Below are 22,062 nucleotides of genomic sequence, written 5' to 3'. Positions count from 1 at the left end.
CTTAGTGCTTCCTTGTCAGTAGCTTCTTAATGATTTTTTTTGTCTCTGCTGTTAATGCCCAGTTATGCCATGTCGTAAAGAAACAAAAAAAGCTAGCAAAAAAACTAGTTTTGGCAGTGTCGACGATATTTAGAATAACTGGTTATTGTGTTGTGCTATAAAGTCTACTCCAAATTGGGAGATGCTTTCATTTTCCCTCTCATGGATCTCTTAGGAATAGATGACAGAGGCAGGAATGTTGATAGAAGTGAGCGTACCTGGTTAGGAGTGCGCAAGTTCTTTGAACGAAAGCTACCTGAGCTTAAGCAAGTCAGAGATGAGTCTATGGATAGTGATGATGACAAGAGTAGACTGTATGGTGCGGTCCCGGGTGCGGTACTTGATGAAGTGATTGATACGTTAGAGAGACAGTTATCTGAAATGGCATTCTTCCGCAGTGGTGAGGGTATGGATGTAGAGATTGATGAAGACAAGATGGAATTTTCACCTCTTACAAATCTAGGGTGTGAATCAGAATTCGCCAAACTGGATGTACGCATTGTTGCAAGTGGCGGATCTACATCAGTCCAAACCCATTCACGTAAAAACATCGTAACGACAAATTGGTTACTTTCTAATCCGTCTTTTACGACACTTAGCAATGTTGAAATACGCAACAAATGGAAATGGGCAAGGACCTCTGACAATGTATCTGATGTAAAGGAGATAGAGTCAAACTACATTCATAAGTCAAAATGACAAAAAGACTGGCTCTCATGAAAAAAAGCAGAACTGAAGAAGAAGGAACTGACCAGAACGATGAAACTCCGTGATGAATGCAAGGCCCAGGAGGGCCCTGTGACTCTAAGCAAAGTAGGAATACTACAAAAAAGGAACTACTCAGTGAAGTAGGTTATCTTAGGGTAACAGTTGCCCCTGATATTCGTCAGAGAGGCGAAGAGAAAAACACGATGGAAAATTCAGAATGGTGAAATTTTCATGCGATGAACAGAGGCAGTCTATACAAAATGCTGTGAAACCAGAATCTAACTTGGATATTGATATTGATGTTTTATTAAGGAATGTGCTAAAACCCTGAGTTTGGCATGGATTAACAGCCAAATAAGGTATCCACTTTAAAGTAAACTACCATAGTGACACTAGAAAGAACACTGCTACATCACCTTGTTCTGCTCAAAAAGACGATTTTGGCAAAATTTGTGCTGAAAATAAGATTAAATTTAATACAAACTCCACATAACTTGTTACAGGTACGTCTATTCACTTTTTAAGCTTAATATTTGGGTTTCTTGACACCAAAAACCTATAATAAGACATATTGGATGCCATATAAGTGTAAAATTTACAATTTATTGGCAAAATTGTGTAATTTTGGCGGCCATTTTGAATTTTTGAACTTTAGTGGTATCAAACATCATTGGAGGTCAAAAATTTCACCAGATTTGTGTTCTACGCAAAATTTCGCCATAGAAACAATATGTTTTACATTAATATTGATAAAAAAGTTGATGTATGCCCAACCCTAGTTTTAGGTATAAAAATGATTAAAAAGTGGACATTTTTGCATGATTATTTGGTACAATTCTGGTTTACCCTGCGCACTATGTGTTTTCAATACAATTCTGGTTTAACCTGTGCACCCTATTTTTTAGGGTTAGGGTTAGGTTTGGGTTAGGGTTAGGTTTAGGGTTAGGGTTATACTTGTGCGCAGGGTATACCAGAATTATTCCGCTTATTTTTTGTGCTTTGCAAAATTTGCACTGTTTCATTTGTTACAAATTCACAATTGTAGACTTCCTTACATTGACCTAAACGCAAAAGAAATCTATATTCATGTGTTGTTATTTTTACAAGTACCTGTGTGGAACGCTAAAAGCGTGAAAATAAATCAACTGCGAAAAATACCACTTTTACCGTATTTGCCGAAGTAAATAAATTGCCCTGCTTTATTCTCACCTGCCTACACAAAGGCTATTTTGTGACGAACAAAGTCATCGCTAAATGAATTCAGCCAATCACATGCTGTAAATCTCGGTTTGTGATGTTACACCTTTATTTATTTCAATATGTCTCACAAGTAGAATAAATTCTGGATGAATGCTAAATAAGCTTTTCAAACTGCATTTTGATTTTGAAAGTCAAATTACAAATATGTTTAAACATTGATAAAGAAAAGTGTTCTGATTTGGGTCGATTTATATCGATTGCAAAAGTCAAATTAAGAGATGCAAAATGTCACATATTATCATATAATATAGCCCCCATACTAATGTACATGACACACACTACATTGCTGTATCCATGCAAAAAAACCCGCAATATCTTCTATGATGTGCAATTGACATAGTTCTTATATTTGCAAGATATTTGAAATAATATGGCTTATATTGACTGCATATCATCTTTGTCTCCGGATAACTAAATTGTTAAGTACAAATGGTGAGGCGAGATATTTACACCGTACCGACAAAAATATATTAACCAATCGCACATTTTGTAACAAAGGCAGCCATGATATGTTTAAATATGTGTAACTCAGCTTTTCTGTTTGCAAAGAAAAAAGCAAATATAGAATTCTCCCAAATTGATCACCGAATACAGTTAAACTAACACAGAATGAGCACATCAACCGGATTTTCTTTCCCCTCACTCAGCCTCAGGTAACTGAACTAAAAAAAAAAAAAGAACATAGGTGAATAATTTATTTTGAAAAGCATTAAACTGAGGCAGGTGATTTCGATAAAAACGATTAAGTACTAAGTAGGTTTTATTTCATAATTGACGTACAGCTTACATTGTATCTATCCTTTCCAATTATAATTAATTAAACAAGACAAATACACATTGTATCGACAATGGGGAATGCTTAAGGTGGGTCGGGTGGCAGAGTCATATTTTTCCAATTTCAACCGTTTAACTAAAAAACTGCAATGTACTTCTTCATGTAGTATTTTATACATCGATCTTATAAGAAATGAGTGAAGGAAGCCAATAATCGCATATATCTTTCCATTAGGTCTTGCGGTTCTTAAGTCGAGGCCAATAATGAATCAAAACAAAAGATTAGGGCATTTTTCCCTTCCCAAAAAATCATTTCCATCATGGGGCATAAATGACACCATACATATCAAGCCTTGGGATCGCCTATAAGAACCCATACCATTCTTCTTGTGTGCCAGCTTTATTTGTCTCAATATTTGAGTCAAAAACCGCTACCTAATGCTCCCTTACGATCTGCCATTTGAAGCGATTTAGAAAATTTGTCTCATTTGCCATCATGCTATATACAGGGTGTCCCTGAAAGAACTGTATTGTCGGGAACTGATTTTTTTGGGTACTTTACCGCATAAACCAAATGTAACTAAATACTGAATTTTGACAATTGACCGCTCTGTTTTTGAAATAAGAAAAGAATTTGACGAAACTCCCTCATTTGCAAGCCTTTCCACAGAGTCGATATCCATCAATGACAACAGATGCATCATGCGCTGATGATGCCCAGTGATTAGGCCATCTGAATTTTCAATAGTTCGTTTTAAAGCTCTAAGTTAAAAGCCTAATAGGGAATGCGGTTTTAATTCATTAATTCATTTTTTTTATACTTTAATTTTGTGTATCTGTGGCAAGAATAGACCACCTTTTCATTCATTCATTCATTCATTAAAGGTTTATTACACAATTGTCATAGCAGTATAAAAACTGAAATGCAACAATTTTACAAAAGTATACACATATAAAATATTAAAATACATAGGTATAAATGCTGAAATACAATGTACATATAAATACAGCAAAAACATGAAGAAAAAAGCAAATTACATAGTAAAACATCCACACATTCATTTTCACCCATTCATCCACATGTACACCCCCACACACACCCCTGCATCCCATATCCACTCATAAACTATCACTACCACAAGATCACACCCACTGACCTTACACACCACTTATTCAAACTCTTTCTCTACTCATGCACTAGTGACTACATACTCAAACTCCTTCTCGGCACACACATACTTTCATAAATGAATTACATAGCATATTAAGATCATATTAAATGACAAAAAATGAATGAGAGAAACAGAAAATATATTGCACATAAAAATGCTATAAAATTTGGTGGAGATGGGAGTGAAAATGCCAATAGCCCTTTAAAATAATAAAAAAGCTAAAAACTAGGAGTCTTTTTATTCCACATATTGGCCATGTACACCAGAGGGCTTTTCTGACAACGCAATGTTCTACACCTTGGTACCGACAATTGGTCAGAATTTCTTAAAACTCTGCCATGAATGGTGCTCTTCTTTGGCGGTACCCAACTATGGAAACGCTCAGATTTGAAAAGCGAGTTGAAAAACTTCAAACATTGTTGCTCACGTCTCTCATACATGGATGGCAACTTACAAAGCTCGAGTGCCTCATCATAGGTTGTATACTGCTTGCCAACAATGATCCTACATGCTCTCTTCTGGATTCGTTCCAAAGCGGCACTTTCGTTGATGGTCAGACCAGGGTGCCACACAGGGCAGCATACTCAGCTAATGGGCGTCTGAACCCAGAAAAGATAGTAATAAGATCATCTGTTGGCAAGTTGAAGCGTTGAAAGTTTAAGCATATACAGTCTACCATTTGCCTTTTTAGCACTTCAGTAACATGGTTACCCCATTTCAGATCAGAACTTACATGGACACCAAGTATTTTTGCAGCTGAGACAGACTGAAGGGGAACATTAGCAATCATAAGTGGTTGGTCAACTGGGTTGTTTCTCAAGAATGACACTTTCATAGAAGCACACTTTAAAGGGTTAAGCTTCATGTGGTTTTGCACCGCCCAATCCTGGAATTTGTCAAGATGAGTCTGCATGTTAGATGCATCATTACGTGCTCTCGTCTCAACCAAAGTTAAATCATCGACATATTTCAATGTCGTAATGGAATTGTCCATAGCGGCATCATTAACTACGGTGACAAAACCAAGTGGGCCAATGCGTGTGCCTTGAGGCACACCACCTTTCAACTTAACCCAATCACTATTTTGACCACGGTACCTAACACTCTGTTCTCTACCATCAAGAAAACTGGCAATCCATGTCACTACTGAGGGACGTATACCAAGGGATATAAATTTATTGATGAGCACATTGTGGTTTACTAAATCGAAAGCTTTGCTGAAATCAGTGATAACAACCGAGCTCAAGTGACCGGGTTTGTCAGAATTCATGATCAGAGTATCCATTAATTTCACCAGATAATGTGTGGTGGAAACACCTTTGCGGTTCCCGTATTGATTGGGATCAATAGATTTCTCTAAGTCCTCTAACAACCACTTTGCCATAAAACCCTCTGCAACTTTGGCAAAGTGGTCAGTTAGAGAGACTGGTCTCAGTTTATCCCAAGTAGCGGTTTAGACTTTGGAATCGGGACTACAACAGCCCTCTTCCACTGGGGTGGTACTGAACCTTCAAAGTATGATTGATTGAGGATTTCGCCAGGGGTTTACTAAGTTCATAGGAGAACTCTCTAATGAGCCTGGCAGAAATACCGTCTGGACCACCGGCTTTTCCAATTTTTATTTTCTTCAGCATTTCATAAACCTCGTAGTCATGAACAGTAGGGCATGGGTTTGGATCTGGTCGATAAGCAGGAAGCTTAGCGGTATCAAACACATCAAGGTCATTAGAAACTGATGCAAAGATGTTGTTGATGCTGTTCGCAAGCGGCTTCAAAGTCATTAGCATCAACACCTGGAGGGGGCTGAATGGTTGACTCAGAGTTGCTCAAATTTGCCATGACCTTGATTTGCTTGTACCACTCAGCTGGATTTGCTTTTTTATGTCGCTGAACCCTGGTTTTATAGTGCTCTTTCTTTGCCTTTGCAATTTCACGACTAATTTTATTTCGCATAAGCGTTTCCATTTTCGCGACCTATGCTCACGGTGGAAAACCTGTTGTCTCTCATCTATGAGGCGTTTTATGTAACTAGTCATCCACGGTTTATCAGCGCTGTGCACTTTCATGGTTTTAATTGGAAAGTATCTATCAATGCCTTCCTGAAGGGTGGTATAAAAGGCATTACATTTTTCCACTGCACTTGTTTTTTCATACACTTCAGACCAGTTACGCTCTCAATCCAAATTCCAAACTCTCTCATATTTGAATCTTTCATCGGTCTTACAACTTCATGAACAGCGTTGTGTTGGCTTTGGATGGAAGACTGTTCAGAGGGGACCAAAGAACTGACGAATGGTCGCTTGTTCCAACTGGGGAATATATTTCAGGTTCCTTGTAATAACGATTCATAGTAGTGATAATTTTGTCAAGAATCGCGTCTTTCCTGGTTGGTTTATTCACAACTTGCGTGAGTCCGTTACCAGAGCAGATCTGAGTAGTATCAAGCGGTTGATGTCACCAAATAATGTTACACCAGCTTGAGGATATTGGGTTCGTATATAATCAAAACCATGAAGTAAGTGCGCAATAAGTTCACTTTCATGTGGATTATCTGGCGGGGAGTAGATGATTGCATAAAAAAGTACAGGTATTTCACGGGGTAGCCTTTCCGGTCTGGCTTTTACCCACAGCACTTCAAGGTGGTCGGGCACATTAATATCATGTAATTCTTGGACTCCTAGATTCTCGCGAGCATAAATGGCTACCCCACCACCACGTCTCCAAGTACGATTGTTAGTTATCAGATTGTAATCCTGGATCTGAAAATGTTCTACTGGTTTGTCTGACGTAAACCACGATTCAGAGACACCTGCAATATCAACACCTAAGTCTCTCACCATGGTGCTAAATTCATCAAACTTGTTGTTTAATGACCTAGGATTACACATGTAAACATTTGGTAGTGAGCAAGCTTTAGGTTAAGTAAACAGCTTTAGGAAATTTAGTCAAGTTGGCATGGCAAACTCCACTGACATTGGTAACATTGGTAGGGTGTAAACGTCGATACTGAGTCTTTACTTGTCTCTGCTTACTTTTTCCAGATCGACAACCACGGCGTGTAGTTTTGGCTATCTTCAACTCTTTCATCAACTTCCAATCATTTGGCTCAAAATTATTTCTGGACCTTACATGCACACTAGTATTGCGTATGTTCAAAAGGGCCTCCCTTGAATAAGTATACATGATGGCTACAGTTCAGCGATGCGTGTTATAATGGAGGTCATTAGCTCAATACACACACTACTGGTGACCACTCAAGTATAGCGATGTGTATGCATCCAATAGTACAGTATAGGCATTTCAGTGTTCAGTAAGCTTAAATGTAAAATGACTCGGCAAGAATATGTATTTCAGCAGCTGAACTAGCGCTTAAAGTCTTAATATTGCACAAAATCCGTTCAAAACTCTTCACAGTACTCACGATATCAGCATACAGTCACAATGACGACATAAAATCCTACCAAACAAAGATAAATAACAAGAAATTATCCAGCCAGTGGAGCGGCCATGCGGCGCTCACTACGTCTTACTGAAACCAATCATCTCTCAGCATGCTCAGGAGGTTGCACTGTGGTCAAGATTGAGATTTACGCTTTGGACTATGTTGACGTCTCACGATGTCAGACGCAAGATTTTTGTGTGGTGGATTTTACTAATGCTCGCGGGGGCTTTGAGACGATTATTAAATCAAGATGGCCATAGCACTCTGAATATACTATATAGATCATTGATTAATATTTGAATCCGTCGAAAGGCTTGAAAATGAGGGAGTTTCGTAAAAGTGTTAGGTTTCAGATTATGGTTTGGTTTAGGATGACAATTTTATTTCAGAAGAATAAAGGATCAGTGTTTAGGAATAAGGAGTAGGACTGAATTTTCTTTTCGGTAACTCCATCATAAACCCTATAAAATATTTACACATGAGATCCTTACTCCGTTATTATTTTCCACGCAATAGATTATTGCAGTAAATCCCAAAAGCCTCCGTAAACCGAGACTACGTCATCATCGATACTACGCACACTGGACCAGTTCAACGTGCACGGTGAATCTGCGCATCTAAAAGGACGTAGTCTCCGTTTCTTATGAATGGTTTTCAGAGATTACTGAAACAGTAAATTCATGCAAAAAGCTACATTAGTTGAATCATTTTCTTACGATCCGTGACCATTCATAGCATACCTTTGTTTCTCTGTGGATTTGACTAGATGGACATATTCTAAGAAAAAATAGCTCCTATGTCCCTCCCAAAAATGGCGGGAAAATCTATTTTTAGCTCATTTTTCAAAATGGCCGCCGGTGACATTTTGACAAACATGAATATCTATATACCATGCTCTGGATAGGCTATAATGACAAATAATATGCCGTTTTCCACTATCTTTGGCATGCCCAAACTTTTAAGATAAAATTCAAAGTGTTGAGAGGTCATCTTGACCCCTAAATCCAAGATGGCCGCCAGTTCCATATTGAAAAACGTGAAAATCGATATATCATGAAGTGGATAGGCTATAATAACCAACAATGTGTCGTTTTCAACTAAAGGTCTGATCAAGGAGGGGGATTGTTAAGTTTAAAAGGGGGAATCTGACAATTTTGAGTGGACGCGAGGGGGGAAAGCAAATTTTCAAATTCCGCCCTTGTTTTCACGAATTTCTCTATTTAAAACTTAACAATCCCCTCCTGGTTCAACAAAAAATTTCGACCCCCCCAAGATAAAAAAAAATCGGGCTCTCCCTTCAAAATGCCAACCCCTGTCGTAAATAACGATTGCTCTCTAAGATTGACGAAATTGATCAGACCTTTGGGTTGCCATCAGCTGAACCTGTGTTAGGTTTTTCAACCAGGTAATGAGCTTTAGTAGGAGCTCACTAAAGTTTTCATCTTGCTCCAACTCATGCATGTACGTGGGCCAAGGAATAGTGGTTCTTTTGATGACCTGTTCTCTAAGTCGTGTTGACCAACTGGTCATCCGTTACTCCTAGTGATAACAGCGCTGCCTCGTTGTATGTATCGGCAGCTCTTGTATCATACACAAGCTCACTAACATTCTTCTGAATACGTTCGTGAAATCCTATGACTTTTCCATATTCTTTGATCAGAAGTTCTTTGAGGTAGCTGGACCTTACTTGGGAAAAGTGCCCGTAGTTTGAAGTAATGCGAATGTAATCTTGGAGCAGTCCTTCAAGGGTGCGTATTTCACGATCTTTAAATACGACTTGTTGGATATGTTGACAGACCAAAGCTTGAGCCTCCCGAAGGTTAACATGCATTTCCACTGAGATTATCCCTCGCTTGATTGCTGACATATTGACGCCAGCAATGACGGTGATATCTGATTTCGAAGCCAAATGCTGTTTGCCTGTCTGGGATTGACGGTATTAACATATCTAACCGCTCTCTTGTATCCTCATCTGCAATGTAGATAGTGTGTGCCTTGAACCTTTTCCATGCATCTTGTGTCAAAAGTAACAAAAGTGTTTTTGTCCCTGTTACCAGACTTTTGTGGACGCACGTACGTACAATGCCTTATCATGCAGAACACCTATACTTGAACGAAGTTTCTTGGGAGGAGGTCCTGAGAAAGATGATTGCTGACCGGACATCCCAGCCTTTTTTTTTTTTTTTTTTTTTTGATTTGCATGCGTTTTGTGTCTTGGCAGTTTGGCGTGTGTGTTAGACATCGTGGTACAACAAGTAGCATGCATATGATAACCCTTAGGTCTTTTATCCCATTCCACTGTTGTATTGACATGTTGAAATTTACCAAGGCCCTTCCATTGTAAAAAATTGTCCTTAATGTTCTCCCATTTCTCTACTTTTTCTAAACTGTCTTTTACATGGCAATGATCTTTCAGCATGCATTCTAGTTTATCAGTCTCTTGGTTGCTCTGTAGCTCGTCAGTGTCTGTTCTGTTCTCCATCACATGCTCTTAACGTGCAACTTTCCTGAAAGAACAAATCTAACACTTTCAAAATCTACAGTATAAGTAATTGAGTAAAAATAAGTATTGGCCTCATGTGTGTCACATCTTAAATATCGATGTTCATGTCTTCCGACATGGCTTAGACAGTCATCTTGGATTTAGGGGTCAAGATGCCCCCAAACACTTTGAATACGACATGAAAAGGCTTGGCATGCCAACAATAGTTGAATATTTGTCAATATAGCCTATCCACTTCATGTTTTTGTCAATATGGTGCTGGCGGCCATCTTGGATTTAGGAGTCAAGGTGACCCCAAACTCTTTGAATATGATCTTAAATAGTTTTGCATGCCAAAAATAGTTGAAAACGACACATTGTTGGTTATTATAGTCAATCCACTTCATGATATATCGATTTTCATGTTTTTCAATATGGCGCTGGCGGTCATCTTGGATTTAGGGTTCAAGATGACCCCCAAACACTTTGAATATGACAGAAAAAGAGTTGGCATGCCAAAAATAGTGGAAAACGACACATTGTTTGTAAGTATAGCCTATCCACTTCATGGTATATAGATTTTCATGTTTTTTTTGTCAATATGGCGCTGGCGGCTATCTTGGATTTAGGGGTCAATGTGACCCCAAACTCTTTGAATATGATCTTAAACGGTTTTGCATGCCAAATATAGTTGAAAACGACACATTGTTGGTTATTATAGCCTATCCACTTCATGATATATCGATTTTCACGTTTTTCAATATGGAACTGGCGGCCATCTTGGATTTAGGGGTCAAGATGACCTCTCAACACTTTGAATTTTATCTTAAAAGTTTGGGCATGCCACAGATAGTGGAAAACGGCATATTATTTGTCCTTATAGCCTATCCAGAGCATGGTATATAGATATTCATGTTTTTCAAAATGTCACCGGCGGCCATTTTGAAAAATGAGCTAAAAATAGATTTTCCCGCCATTTTTGGGAGGGACATAGGAGCTATTTTTTCTTAGAATATGTCCATCTAGTCAAATCCACAGAGAAACAAAGGTATGCTATGAATGGTCACGGATCGTAAGAAAATGATTCAACTACATCCTCATAAAAAAAAAATTTGCTGCGAACCCTTCAAATACCCTTAAGACTATTTGCTAACGATTGAAGGTCGAGTGACAGACAAAAAAGTTGATCTATCATGAAATTTATCAAATATCTAATCAATGAGGCCCAACTCTCTTTGAATTTTCTACACAATTTATCAAATATTTTCCACAAAGGAAGCTTCCTTTAAATTGAAAAGATACCGTGAACCCTCCAAATGCCCTTAAGAGTACTTGCACATCAAAGGCAAGTCTTCCCTCTGATTATAATTCTTAGCACACTGTAAAAGGGGAAATTTTCGCAGGGTTTAATTTTCGTGAATTTTGCGATTGGAGCTCTAACCGCGAAAATAACACCTCGCGAATATATGCAACAATGTGTTACAAGTATAGGGCAGGACAATCGCGAAAATAACATTCGCGAAAAAGGTCTCTCTTACTCTAAATCGCGAAAATAACTGCTAGCGAAAATATCCCCTTTTTACAGTACTACATTGTACTTACATTCATCATCTGTGTGTAACTTCTTCCTCAGTGTTTCCATTTTCTTCTCATCTCTCAAGATGGCGGATTCTTTTTTCTCCTGTTGAAATACAAAAATTCAAACAAAATGTAATAAATAAATAATTAAAACTAATAGATCATTTGGTGAAACAAATTACATCAAGCACTACAACACAAAATCGCTGTATTTTATCATACATATTTTGTTTTGTAAGATATTGTTGTCATTATATTGTCCCCGAGTGAAAACCAATGTAATAATTCATTTATTACAAAGCACTGTATGTTCATAATAGCCCTTAGCAAAATTGTGCCGATATACATTTGGGATAATATTTTCATAGACTACACATCTTTCGTAAATGGGCTCTGCCAGTTGAAATCTATACCCACGGAAGACATGACCTTAATCTCCCACACAGGGGGTGTAGATTTTAAATGGAGTCACCCATTCAGCTAGGTAACCCCTATTTGAAATTCACACAAGTTCCATGGGTGGAAGATTAAGGTCATAGTTCCAATAGGGGGTGTATGGATTTCAACTGGAATAGCCCAACTGTTACACATCATTCATTTTTCAACTCCAACTTGTTCGCCGACTATATAACCAAATTTCAGACGTCATCGACAAATCTGAAAATCTTTCATATTATGAGGCTCAATTTGGATAATGAAACATTAATGTGAAAAAATAGTTAAAGCATGACAACAATTTGAAAGAAATTATGAAATGTATAATATGGTAGATGGGATGATTGATCACACATCATGTTGTATGGGTGTTTTCAGAGTATATTGCATTGTATTGAATTGAAATAAGCTACGCCATTTAAAAGAATTATTTCTTTGCAGTTAGTACAATGTAAAGGAATTTTTTGCGCTACAATAATTTTCACACATTGTGCTCTCGTAAGTTTGCGTCAAATTAGAAACTGCTTCTTTTGCATTAAAATTAAAGTATATATGTGACCATCCAGCACAACTGAGCCCTGAAGTCGCCAATCATCATTTTTGAGATAGTCAACCAAAATATTCTGCTTGAAATTAGCTTTCAAAATGATGTATATTATGTCTATAGTACTTGATATTTAAGTAGTGAAAACTCAATAAAACATTCAATAAATCCTTTGTTTCCTTTTGTTTATTGTTAAGTTCAATGGAGCATATCTCAATAGTGGCACTGGAGACATCCGGGCTCAGTTGTGGTGGATGGTCACATATATGCAAAAAATGCTTCAAATGTTATCGACATGAAAAATTAGTCGCCTAAAAATAACATTTTGACTTGGGTACTTCTGTGACACAGATAATGTGATTGCATGGTCTCTAGGAGTTATGTTAACATGTCACAGGAAGTTTGAGGGCATATTAACCTAAAACCAACAGTACACGATGATTTCAAGAGTAGCTTGTTATTACAAATTTGCAAATCCCATAAGAACAGTTTGGAAGAAAGGCTGAAACATGACTGCATGAAGATGGGACTTAAGGCCAATCAAAGTCGATTTTCCAAAAAATACCGATACAAACTGGTTATATTTGCAAAAAAAATTATGAATATCCCTTTATTTTTTTGTGGAAAAATCAAAATCAAAACATACATTTTGCTGTCAACCTTGCAGACTCTTTTTAATATACTTTTGAATTTCATTTGGGCTATGGGCTAAGCATCCATCTTCAAGTGAGTGAGCGGCAAATAACAACACATTTTACATGCGTGTTGGTCATATAATGAAAGGCAGAAAAATAATGAATAATGAAAAAGTTACCTCACTTGTTTTCAGAAATTATGTGACGGGAAACGCAAAATTGACTGTTAGGGGCCTAATGGGCTATTCCAGTTGAAATCCATACTCCCCCTATGGAAGACATGACCTTAATCTCCCACGCAGTGACGCAGGGGGTGTAGATTTCAAATAGAGTCACCCATTCAGGTAGCCCCATTTGGAAGATTAAGGTCATGTCTTTCATAAGGTGTATGGATTTCAACTGGAATATCCCAATGTATCTGTTAAGGAGTTTTCAAATTCAAGAAGTTATTTTGAGAGTGCGCAATGTGGTTTTTCAGTGCAGAATACAACTACTGCTGTTACAGATGGTTCCAAGTAGACCACAAAATATCAGGTTACTCTGTCATATATGTGACCCATCATATCGAAACACGGCAGTTGTCGTCAAAAATGAACTTGTAGGTTTCTTTGCCAAGCTAGAGGAATGCTTTTTGTAGAATGGTGATTTTATGTGACAAATAGAGTTCAAATTCCTTATTATTTTCTTTATTTATCGAGGCCCTTTTTCTTTATTATCTTTAAATGTGGTTTTCCGACAACTGCCGTGTTTCGATGTGATGGGTCACATATGGTATGATCGTGCAAACATAGTCACATGTCTGGAAACTGATTGCAATTTAGGGTCAAAACATAGGCAGATTCTATTTACGCAACCAACGCTGCAAACATCAAACATGTCTCAAAAACAAATGGCAACATTCTGAAGGCAGTTTCTGTAAAATGAAGCACTTCCAAAGTTCTATTTTTAGTTTTACAATAAAGTAGATCAGGCAAAGTTAATATGTTGGAATTCAACTCAAAATTTTTGTTTTGCAGTACTTCAAATATTGTTTCAGTAATATTTGGAGATTTTCAAGTTGGATTTATTTGCAGGCCTATAAATGGTAGCCCACATCAGATATATTAAGTTTTGAAATATTGAAATCTGAATTGCTATCATAGAATACTTTTCAGACACATTATTGTATTTATTTTATTCAATTTTCGGTAAAACATTCAAATTTAAAGAAAATTCCTTGTAGACAAGTGTGATTGCCATATCAACCTTAGGCCAAAAAAAAAAGATGTTTGCTTGCCCTCAACCGACCGACCCTAATTTTGGAAATCAGAAAAAAGGTGTTTTTTTCTATTTACTGTACAAAAGAATACCGACCCTATTTTTGGAAATTCCTGAAAAAGTTTTTTTTTCTTTCATATTTTTGCATTCTGAAGATGTAAAAAAATGTATTTTAGAGCTTGTGTTCAACATTTTAGTTGTTTTCTAATGTTAGTTGATTCATTTTGACACCAAAATTGTCTGATTTTTCATAATACAAACATTAGAGTTTCCTAGTAATTAAAAAAAAAAAGAAAAAAAAAAAAAGAAATCCCGACCGACCGACCCAATTGTTAAAATTCAATTGAGGGCAAGCAAACAATTTTTTTTTCTTGGCCTTATCAAAACCCTGGGCATTTGCTTACTCTACAATGTATGTTCTGAAAGGGGTCGTTTTGTCATGTTAGACAATGTTGTCAATTCAAAGTAAAATGTTATAAAAATCTGTAAACAAATGCCACAACCATTGAACTCAATGGGGGCAAGCAATTTTTGGCAAGCCGAGAGGGGGGGGGGGCTCATTTATCATTTAAGGTTAGCAAATTGGGATCCCAAAATTTGGCATGTGCAAAGGGGGGAAAAAGATTTTTTGGCAGACTGAGAGAGGAGGCAAGCAATTTTTTTTGGGGGGCCTCATAATTATTGCACAGCCCCATAGGCAAGAAAAGTACACAGACAGTGCTAATTCGGGTAGGGTGCGAATCAGGTCAAATAAAGAAACCAAAGTGACAACTATACTGAAATAATTGCTAGCTCATTGAGTGCAAGTTCATGACTCATTTTACCTTTCCATACACATGATTGTATTCATACATGTCACATGATAAATGTCAAACCATTAGCATATATGCAGTCATGGTATTAAAGTTCACTTTTGTTATTGTATCTGATAATGGTTAACTCAACACAAAAGTTGACAACCATGAGAGTTACCAAATTGCGCGGAAAAGGTGTTATTTTTTACCAGTAGCAAGGACCTTGAAATTGGCAAAATAGGGGGTATTTAATTTGCACTGTCCGTGAAATTTGATAGTGAAATTAACAAAATAGGGGCATTTAATTTGCACTGTCCACGAAATTTGGATAAAATCTTATGTCAATATTTAGTGTCATTGTAAAGGGGTGTTTGAAATTCTAGTCATTGAAAACCACAAAAAAGGGGTTGTTTTTGGCCATATTTTGTCCTCGATTTTGCATGAAAAAGGGGTCAAATTTGATGAAAAATCATTGCAAAAGGGGGCTTTTGAAAGATTTGGTAACTCTCATGGTTGTCAACTTTTGTGTTAAGTTGGGGGGCCAGGATGGTTACCCAATCATCATGTTATATCTGTTGAACTTGAAAGCCCCCAACAAAATATGCGGATTGCCAAAGGTGGGCACCTTTTCAAAATTACACTCTATAAAGGCAATAGATGTAGGAAAAACAGTATAATAACATTCAAATTTCAAGTAACATAGTGCACCCTCAAAATCCGTCAATAGAATAAGGCTGCCATCATACACAGGCAATTGGTTTTTTTTTTTGCATATTGTTCACCTCTCTCCTTGAATTGAAATTGCTTGTGAAACATTTGGTATGAAAAGCTCAAAGGTTTGGTTTTCTTTTTAAAGGATGTCAAAATTAAAATCACAAAATGACACTTTGAGGCCATGGCCACCCCCAAAATTTGTTGCGCTTTTCTTTAGGGGCTGTGCAATAATTATGAACCCTGGTGGGAGGGTAAAATTGGGGGCGCAAGAAATTTTTGGTGAGCCGCAAGGGGGGAAGCAATTTTTGGCAAGCCGAGAGGGTGGGCAAGCGATTTTTGGCACACCTTCATGAGGTGCCTTTTAAATAAAACACTCTAAAAAGGCTTAGGAAAACAGTACAGAAATTTTCCCAAATATGCAAATTGGGATCCCAAAAATTTGGCATGTGCAAAGGAGAGGGGGAGATTTTTTGGCAGGCCAAGAGAGGGGCAAGCGATTTTTGGCGGGCCAAGAGGGGGCTCATAATTATTGCACAGCACCTTATTGATTCCAATTTTTGTGCACATTTGTATTTTGGCCACCCCACATTTTGATGGCCACGTAACATTTTGATGGCCGCCCCACATTTTTCAACCTAGCTACAGCCCTGCAGTGTACTAGTATATACAGGCCATATCCCTTAATAAAGTTGAATTATTGAACCCAGGAAACCAAAGGCAATCTTATATGTCATTATGAATACCTTGTGCATCCTCTTGTGTAAGTACTGACAGGTTATAAATTATTGGATTGCTGGATCAAAAGTCAAGTATGGAGGCAGTCTAGGATTCCACCCAGATATACATCATTCATGTCTCAAAAGGCAGCCAGCCAAGACTTGTGAGGCCAAAACTGTTTTTCACATTTTGTCTATCTCCTGGAGTATACTACTCACTAGTTTGTTTTAGAGGCGGAGCTGACAGGCATAGATTTGTCTCAGGAGAATTTGGCCAATTAAATTTTAGGAACAAAAATATTTGTGGGCATCTCAAGCTTATTTTGACTGAAAAAACGAGGTGGGGATCTTTGAAGGGCCCAGGGGAAAATTTGATGAAAATTGTCAAAAGGGCTAACCGAAACAGCTTTCTACAAGTTTTTAAAACAAAGGGTACAGACCCCGGTGGGTTCAGTTTGTATTTAAAGGTAGGACGTATGACCGTTCCAGGATTTGAAAATGACCCCTATTTCACGGGGAATAGAGGACATTTACAGCAATTTTACCCCCTATTTTGCGCGAAATCAAGGACAATTTGCCCCCAAATACCTCCCCTATTTTGATCATTTTGAGGAAGCATTTTCATTTCACCCCCTTATCACGAGGAATCAAGGACATTTTTCCGAAATAAATACCCCTATTTTTACCATTTCAAGGACGCTTTTGAATTTTCCCCCTATTTCACGGGGAACTGGGGACAAAAAGCGAAAACTATAAGCGGTAAAAGCGCAGACGAAAGTCCTAGAAATACACCCTATTTTTCATTTCAAGGACAATTTTGCTCCAAAACACCCCATATTTGGACAATCGCGAACAATTTTGTCCTCGAAAGCGGTCCCCTCCCTCTCCCCCTGGCTATGCCACAGCCAAAACTTTTCCCCAATGCTCACTCTTAGTCTTACACAACAGTTCAATACTTAATTCACAACGCTTCCTTTTTAAGCTTGTATATCTGCAGGGTATATTCCATTAAGAACATTATAACATACTTCTAGTATTCCTAAGGACATGAAACAGGTTCTATTCACTGAAAATAGGAAAATCCTTTTCCAACACGGAGAGCAATAACGGAAACTAGTTCTCTACACAGAGACAGAATTTCAAGAGACAAGATTTATTGGGCTATTCCAGAAATTAATTTTACTCCCTCTCTCTGCAAAAAAAAAAAAAAAAAAAAAAGACATGTAATTTTTGAGTATGGACATTTGAGAGTATTCCCCAGGATAGAATTTTAAATTTGGGAATTACCCAGTTTGAGAAAAATGATTTTTCCCCCAATGCTTAATGATGAATGATGATATTTTCTTGCTAATTTCCAATGCTGAAAAGGCAAAAACAATTGGGGAATTTTGATGTCTTCTGGGGAGTACCAGTTATTTCTGGAATAGCCCATTAACTTCAAAGTCATGTTTGCGAATGGTTCTCACTGCAGATATTAAAGTCTTCCCATGATGCATTTTGTTCAATTGAGCTGCATCCAAAGATATTATACCAAAAGATTACCAACTCAAACTTTAAGTTGTACCATACATAACTCTATGGTAAATCTGCCATCTTGGTTTGTCACTCATAGAGCTAGATCTGAGAAAGGCCTAAAACCTTGAGCATATATTTTGTTACATATAGGGTGGTCAATATTCATAGAACACTCACAAAATCATTACACGGCTCAAACTACTAACTCAAAACATGCAAATAATTGACCTTTTTTGGTAAATAACATTAAAGCCTTTGCGAGTACACCCGAGATGTCGTCATTTGACGTCACACGGACTTGCAATGCGCAGTAACTATGTTCGCTAAAAGATGTGTGCATAGGCGTGACACATACTGACATCAAATGACGACATCTCAAATGTACTCGCAAAGGCTTATAGGATTTACCGAAAAGATCAATTGTTATATAATTTGGTAATTAAAATGACATAAAAGTTCTGAAGAAAGGCATGATGGGAAGCCATAATTCCCTTCTGTGGATTCATCTCTGTCTCTACCTGACTACACACTTGTGTGGATTGCAGCCCTTACATCGTCTCAAGGAGCTGCCTAAACTCACATCTCAATGCATGTTATTTCTTACAGTCTTGATGATGATGAACAAGACTATCATGTTTTCTTTACGCAAGCTATTATATGGATTCAGGTGAATTTGACAAAAGTTGCACTTCGAAAACAGCTGCCTTGTTTCAAATATATTCACATTGCCATATAAATTTATGATGAGCATGAACATAATGGTTTTCTTTACAAGAGATACAGAGTTTCATCTTTCTAAGGAGGGAGGACACAGCCTCTTGAAATTCAAAATTCTTGTCTGGGGGCAGGTACAGATGTGAAAAAAAAAACCTCGCGAAAATTCCGCGCAATGCAGTGAATCAATTTTCAAAGATGTCAGGGACTGCTTTCTGAGGAGAGCAAGAACAATTGCTCTCTACTGCTCTCCTTAAACCTCATATAGGAGAGTAATTTTTAGCTCTCCTTAGTTGACCATTCTCTCCTTACATTCTATTATAAATGCTCCAAACAGCTCTCTTTGAAGGCTCCAGAAGAGCTATTTAATGCTCTCCTGCAAATTCCAAAAGACAGTCCCTGAGATGTTTCAGAGTGTTGGAGGAGGGGAATCAGTCAAAAATTTGCCGCACCCTGATGTGGCAGTGACATCAGATCGCTAGTGTTCGCTCAAAGCATTGCGTTGATGTCACTGCCACATCAGGGTGAAAAATGGTATAGATGGCACCCAGTCCTCCTTCCCCCCCCCCAACTCATAATGCTCCTATCAAATCAAATCATAATCGATTCAGTTGTTGTCGACCTACTTAAGCATACATGTAAGCATATCATATGAGTATTGTTTGCTTCAGCTCAGTAAATGGCTAATGATTTAAGGCCTGGAAATAGCATGCAACCATAGCTGCTTTATACCATGCTCAATATCTACAAAATACAGGGTATCCAAAAATAGTACAGCAACAGGCCCACCAAGGAGGGAGGCAATAACTGGGATATGACCTTTTTACAGGGAGTTTGCATACAGTGGACCAAAATGTATCTATTTTGGTGTTAAAACTAACATTTTATTTGCATTGTATACCATATCAAAACTGAGTTATAGATAACCCACCCACCCCTTTTTTTTTTTTGGGGGCTAAACCACCTGTCAGCAGCCCTATGCCCCTGCATAGCATTTCATCTCATTTTCAGAAGTACTTCAAACCTTCCCAGCAATCATAAAATATTAAAGTATATTATAAAACAATAATAAAGCAATTGAGATAGGCTCACAAAACACTTTTGCTTGCTTTTAGTTAGCTAATGATAAAAAAAATATATCAAAATATTTCAGTGAGTTTTACTTTGCTATGTAGCCGCTTTGACTATGCCCCTTTCTTGAGAAAGAAGCTATCGTCTACATGATCTATTTTCTCTGCTGGGATTTTGGGCCGTTTCATCAGGCTTCGCGAGATAAAATTACAACAGTCCATCAAGCAATACAACATTAAACACATTGAATCTATACTGTACCCTGCCTGTGTACACACAAACACGGCAAACGCTTGGTGAGCAAATATGGCACGGTTTGCTGCATGATGATGAGTAAACTAAGTAATTGTTGCTGCTTCCATCTCCAATGGACTATTCCAGTCGAAATCCATACCCCCTATGAAGACATGACCTTAATCTCCCACACAGAGGGGTGTAGATTTCAAATGGAGCCACCCATTCAGGGGTAGCCCCATTTGAAATTCACACTCCCTGTGTGAAAGATTAAGGTCATGTCTTCCATAGGAGGGTGTTTGGATATCAACAGGAATAGCCCAATAAACCATATGTAGGTTTGCATAGCCTCCTGGTTTTGGCTTCTGCATGGCTGAATTTTGTCTTAGTTTTGATTTGATAATGAAAGTGCTGTGACTTTTAATTTAAAATTCAATGCCAAATTTTGAGAGAGTTATATAATCCAGAGGTGTAAGTGAGGTAACGATCCACTCCCTGAAAAACATGCGAGCCAAAGTGCACAGGGGCTTGTCCGGGGATTAGGCTGCAGGGTATCACCCCCCCTCAATAAAAATTTTTGGGCTCTTTTTATGACGAATTACATCACCTCTGACAGGTCTGCAACCAAGATTTTATATTTGGGGAAGTGAGGGGAATCACCTTCCCGGTATAGCATAATTATCAACATACTTTTAAAGTATGATGTTTTGCATAGACTTTTTGTATCGAGTTTGGTGATAATATACGTGTTCGTAACTATAAAAATATTTGTCAACTTGTGAATCAAATGTGAATTAAGAAATATATTGCATTATATCCTTACAATTTTGATTAACCTTTTGCGTGGTTCGCAAATAATTTGAAGAATTTTTGCAATTTTAGGAAATATTCCACCCAGTTATATATCACCACGTGGTCATTTTAATTCAAGGGCTTATACCACTAAATCAGACTTCTGCCAGCTTCTGCCCAAGTTTATCAGTCATATAGTGCCATCTTTACATTCAAAATGTGACAAATTGATATAATATTAGCAATTTTAGTGTTCAAAATCGTGTTTAAATACAATTTCTTAATGTGAATGTCACACAGGTTAAAAAGAAACGGGAATATTCGGGCAATATTTAAGACTATCTGCGCATGAATACACAAGGGAAAATGTAGTTAGCAGTCGTCAAATCGGTCTTTTTTTATGTATCGCTGATTTTCTCAACAAGTAGCCGAGCAATGTTAAAGCTAATGCATACCATGGTATGCAAAATGTTCTTCTCTAAGATGATATACATAATTTATACTTTAAAACTGGGAAAATATCTACTTTTGCACATAAACGTGAACTCTACTTTCATAACTTTATGTGTATAAAATCAATGCGAAGAAGGTTTTTGTGGTGTGTGCTCTTTATCATCACGCAGCTTGTCTCCCTTCGCAAGGATGAAAAATTTCCACACGACGGTGTTAATGCTAACGCTGAGTTTTGCAGTGTATTCGAAAACATTTCATTTTCTCAAAATTTTTGAGAATCTACAGTCAAGCCAGAGAAGTAATTGGTGTGGTTGATGCATTCCTAGCCAGGTAAGCGTTTGAGTTTCTTTGCAAATTAGCTATTTTAAGCTCATAGTATCATGTCATGACATGGTTTGTGTTATACATAGGTACGGCGTATATAGGACTGGCAAGCAAGTCTAGTTTGTGTACAGCTATGTACATGTACAGTACACCCATCGTATGGCTCGACATTACACAATTGTCACACTATGTCAGGCTGACGAGGCTGTGTCAGTGTTCATTCAATTGAAAATGTATCCTTGCTCGAGAAGTCAAGTCACAAATTTGTGCACCGCAGTGACCGATGAGCTTCACATTCGAGTCTACACTGGATTTCAGAGAACAACGGCAATCCCTTGCTCAGATTTGTGCGAAGCGCCCTGTTAATGATCGACGTCGCGGAACTTTGTGTTCACTTCAAGGGCGCCGA

The 22,062-nt window shown here is 37.7% G+C and overlaps 1 protein-coding gene across 1 annotated transcript in view; it reads right to left on the bottom strand.

The window, feature by feature from the left end:
- The window catches only part of LOC140142249 (talin-1-like), a 276,867-nt gene that overhangs the window by 149,956 nt on the left and 104,849 nt on the right, over positions 1 to 22,062 (bottom strand). The window contains 1 exon segment of the mRNA XM_072164217.1: positions 11,480 to 11,558. Within this exon segment, the coding sequence (XP_072020318.1) occupies positions 11,480 to 11,558 (79 nt within the window).

This window comes from Amphiura filiformis, chromosome 20 (assembly GCF_039555335.1).
Source record: "Amphiura filiformis chromosome 20, Afil_fr2py, whole genome shotgun sequence".
NCBI classification, from domain to species: Eukaryota; Metazoa; Echinodermata; class Ophiuroidea; order Amphilepidida; family Amphiuridae; genus Amphiura; species Amphiura filiformis.
This window is presented reverse-complemented; position numbering and strand designations above follow the sequence as displayed.